This window comes from Physella acuta, unplaced genomic scaffold (assembly GCF_028476545.2).
Source record: "Physella acuta isolate Inbredline_101_S28 unplaced genomic scaffold, ASM2847654v3 ptg001518l, whole genome shotgun sequence".
In the NCBI taxonomy this organism is placed as follows: domain Eukaryota; kingdom Metazoa; phylum Mollusca; class Gastropoda; family Physidae; genus Physella; species Physella acuta.
The window spans coordinates 70,994-75,517 of record NW_026733033.1 but is presented as its reverse complement, the minus strand read 5'-3'; the positions used below and the strand labels follow the sequence as shown (position 1 = coordinate 75,517).

Sequence of the window (4,524 nt, the reverse complement as noted above, 5' to 3'; positions counted from 1 at the left end):
TCAAACAAAGTTTTTCCAACTCACTGAGGTGTAAAATGTCGAGATTTGTGAAAATCTTGATTTCGATATTTTGCAGCATTACAATACTTCCTCTATAGCCTACTTCGTAAACGAGACAGTAAAAAGATGTGACATTTTAATTATCAAATTCAATTACGATAGTTAATAATTAAAATCGCGTTGTTGTAATAATGGTTATTTTCTAAACCAATATAGTATAGGTAAACTATTGGCTAGCTAACAAATCATTGAATTCACATAGATTTGAGATCAGTTCAAAGGAAAGACAAGTTAAGCTCAAGCGATGACGTCTTATAATCTCCCCTTACATCTTCCTGCTGTAGACTGTGTATATAAGCAGATGTTGGTGTCTTGTTAAAGCACGATTCAGTCTCTTCCAAGCAGATCTACTTGCCTTGTTTTTTGAGACGGTCATCTTTCCGTAGTCTAAACATCTTGGTGAGTGTGTTTTGTTTATAGTGCAAATGTTCGCTAAATAGTTTTATCAATAATTAGCTTTTAAAATTAATTTCTCTCAAGTTCTCTAGACAACAGTAACTACACAGAATATCCCATGTCTACAAATAATAAAGCTAGTAATATTTTTCCCATCTTCCCCAGACAATGTACAAATCTGTGCTCGCCGTTCTTCTCTTGGTCGCCATGGCCAACGCCTACGGCTATGGTGGATTCGGTGGATTCGGTGGATTCGGTGGAGGCTACGGTGGAGGCTACGGTGGATTCGGAGGTCTCGGTGGATTCGGCGGTCTTGGAGGAGGCTGGGGTGTGGGAGGAGGCTTTGGTGGCCTTGGAGGCTGGGGCGGTCTCGGTGGATGGGGAGGTCACGGTGGATATGGAGGTTACGGCTACGGAAAACTTCTCATCCCCATTGGAGGCTACTACGGCGGTAAGTTCATTTAGTTGTATCAGTAGGTAACATGTAACTACGGTGGTAAGATTGATTACTAGACTACATACATTTAAACACTATTAGCTTGTTTACCACTAGCATAAAAAGCAAAATGCATATTTAACATTAAGTCCTATTTTGTCGTCTTCACAAAAAATATTACACACATTTTTACATTTAGTAATTATTATTTCTCTCAAAATTTTTCAATTTACATATTTACCAAAGCTCATCAATTAAATAATGAATTATTTGCATTCTTGATATTGAAAGTGATAGGGTAAAAAAAAAACATTTCTTTTTAAAATTTAAAAGTAAATTGAAAAAGTAAACGATTTTTTTTCTTCAAATTAATCGCAATCAAAGGCAACATATGATTTAAAACATACGCTTTATAAGAGAACTTTTATTTTAATAAGCTGTCAGGTCTATGTTTGAAATTCTTTTTTAAAACAGAATTCAAATGGCTAATCTTTTACTTGAACTTACAAACATACAAAGTAATTCTAATTTTTTGAAAATGTGTTGATTTACAATACAAGGTTTTTGTTTGAAACTTCACTAATACATTACTAGTATAACTTAAGTTCATAAATCCGTATTTAAATGTTTTTTATTTTATATTCAACAGGTAAAGGCAACTACTACTACTAGAGTAACTCGCTGTTTGCTATTTATTTCATATGATGGCTATAAATATACGTAAATTGTGGTAAATAAATATATGACACACATATCCTGTTTGTCAATATTTGTTTTTCATTTTCTTTCAAGTTTTGTTTTTATAGGCAGATTAATTTTTTTCCCGTCAACTTACCTTTTGGAACAATTTTTAAAATTTTCAAAGAAAAAAAGATTGAATTAATCCAGTAATGTCAATGTGGTTGTGACAAATCGTAATAAAATATAATTTTTTTCATCCTAGATTACCTATTTAGAGAGCAAACTTTCTTAAATAAACAACAGTTGGGAAGGCACTAGAAACCCCTCATTTTTTTTTCGAGAAAACACAGATAGGCGAAACATTATTAGAATAATATCCTGCTTTAATTTAGCAGGTTCTTTTGATTTTTTTTAGACATTGAGTATAACGTGAAGTATTACTTCCAATCACTGGGAATCGCTGATTTTCGGACAAAAACTATTGCGTAAGACCATATACCCAGTGTGAAATTTCCACCACCTATCTAAAAGGCTACTCAAGTTTTTAAGAAGCCGGTAATAAAGTAAAGTATTACTAATGGATATGGGAAATTGCTCGAAAATTAAAAGATAGAATACGACTCTATACTTATATATGAAATTTCTATTACATAACAGTGCTAAAGTTACAGTTTTCATACGCAAATATAGCACAGTATCATTTCTAGTTAGGAATATCGCTCAAAAGTTGACAGAATATTACTAATGTGATAATATATTATATATGAAATTTCGTTGACATCGCTGTAACTGTTATAACTGGGTTCTATATGTGTCCCGCAGCTATGCAGTGAGAGGGTAGAACTACTTGATCCAATACCATATTTCAACACCACTACCATTTGGTTATGTTTAGCTATGCTATAGTACATCTTGAGACACGACGACATCAACGCTTACGAATGATTTGACAGAATGACATCGGTTACTAACTCTATTTATTGCACAATAAGAAATGGACATCGAACAGCTTGGACAAACGATACTACAACTAGACAACCTAACTCTAACATAACACGGACAAGACTAACTTCAATCTTCTTTCCTGGCAACAACGAACTCACACTAAAACGTCACTTTCTTGCGTACAGCGTCACACACTCACTCGTTCAATATACGGCCGCACCATCAATCATGCGCACCCATTGCCCTAGTCAAACATGCATCATAACAGTAACAGTAGTGAAGTTATCGTGTTCACAGACGGACAAATACAAACACATACAGACAAGATTACAAAACTAAGTTTTTCCCACTCAGAGCGATGACAAACTACGAGGTTTTTTAAAGTCTTGATTTTGATTCCTTGACACTCTATATACGAGAAAATACAAAGGAGTAAATACACATTGAATAAATGAATGAATAAATAATGCAGGTGAATTAAAAAAACCACTTAATTAAGATAAGAGTTTCAGAACTTTCGATAAAAATATATGTTACAAATTTGAGTCGTTAACAAAGGTGCTCGAAGCAAGACTAGCCCCGAAGTTTCTGTACAGCACTACCCCCAAGTTTGGTATAAGGGCTACAGACGGTATGATATCCTTGGACCCAACCAACTCTGTGATTGTACTGAACTAAAATTTAGAAGTGGCGAGTTTTTATTTTTTTTTATTTTTTTAACATTTTTTTTGGAACTGAACTGAAATTTAGAAGTGGCGAGCTCTTATTTTTAATTTTTTTTTAAATGAGTGGTCTACATTTCCTGACACACATAAATAAAAACATCTATGAATTTTATAAATTGTAGACATCCACTGTTCATACGCTTCTACTTTGAACCAACAGCCCAACCCGTCCTTCTAAAAAAAACCAACTAATTCAGTGAGATGTGTTGTGCATATGTTCAACTCTATACTAATATTTTAGACCTAATAGTTTATTTTCAACTGAAAATTTTCAATTTTGTCTTTATATTATGAGCTAGTTTTTTTTTTAATGAACCAAAAGTGATTGATGTTAGTAAATTATAACGCCTATAAAATCTACAATGCAATCTATATAATACTATTTTATACAAGGAGATTTAATTGGACAATAAACAAAAATATGGAGTGAACTGATTATTTCCCTTTAATTCTGTGTAAAGCGGCATACTGAGAGACTAAATGACAGGAAGAAAGCGATTCTCCGGGAGGAGGGAAGGGGTGGTGGCGGAGCCGCCCCGAAGATCTTCTACCGTCTCTACACCCTGGAGGAAATAAAATATATAAAGAAATTATGTACACTTTTAACAGTGTCGCCACCCCCCCCTACCCCACTTTCCCCCAAAAATTTCAATCCCCCCACCCCAGGAGGAAAAAGTCTGAAAATAACACTGGGGCATATGGCTTTATATGACTACATGATGTATGTTGTTACACCTGGCCCAAACGAGCCAAAAATACATAAGAAGCCGAGTGTAACACTTGTTTTAATATTTTTTTAAAAATATTTAAATTAACCAATACATATCCGTCCATTTTATAACGATAATCATAAACATTCCGCCATTTTTTCTTTTAAATATACATAAAAACATACATTTTTCTTTACATTTAACACGGAAGATGTGTTATATTATATTTCTTTGCCCTAATAAATCTTTTGCTACATAAGCTACTATAAAGCTATAGTTCAGTTTTTAACAAACGTTCTATAGACCCCAGAATAGACTACAAAAAAAGTAGTATGCTTGATACTTTTGGAATGTATGTTGCCGAATGCAAGTAAAAAGATGATACTGGTAATGAATTTATAGCATTTGATGATTGAAGAACCCTAGTTCTAAAAATTGTTTCTTCTCATATCGAAAATGGCCAGTATGATTAATTACCTACATAATTTAAGTTTATCTAAAACTTCTTATAGAAGAGATAAAATTCGATAATGGGACATGATTCGTTTTATGTAGAGGACATGTAATTTAC

General features: G+C 33.4%; 1 protein-coding gene across 1 annotated transcript; it reads left to right on the top strand.

Annotated features, from left to right (window-relative positions):
- The first annotated feature begins 333 nt into the window (after positions 1-333).
- LOC131928555 (uncharacterized) lies at positions 334-1,646 on the top strand. Its single transcript, XM_059284619.1, has 3 exons — positions 334-459; positions 622-907; positions 1,542-1,646. The coding sequence occupies exons 2-3, from the start codon at positions 625-627 to the stop codon at positions 1,562-1,564; spliced, it is 306 nt and encodes a 101-aa protein (XP_059140602.1). The 5' UTR covers positions 334-459; positions 622-624; the 3' UTR covers positions 1,565-1,646.
- Positions 1,647-4,524: the final 2,878 nt, after the last annotated feature.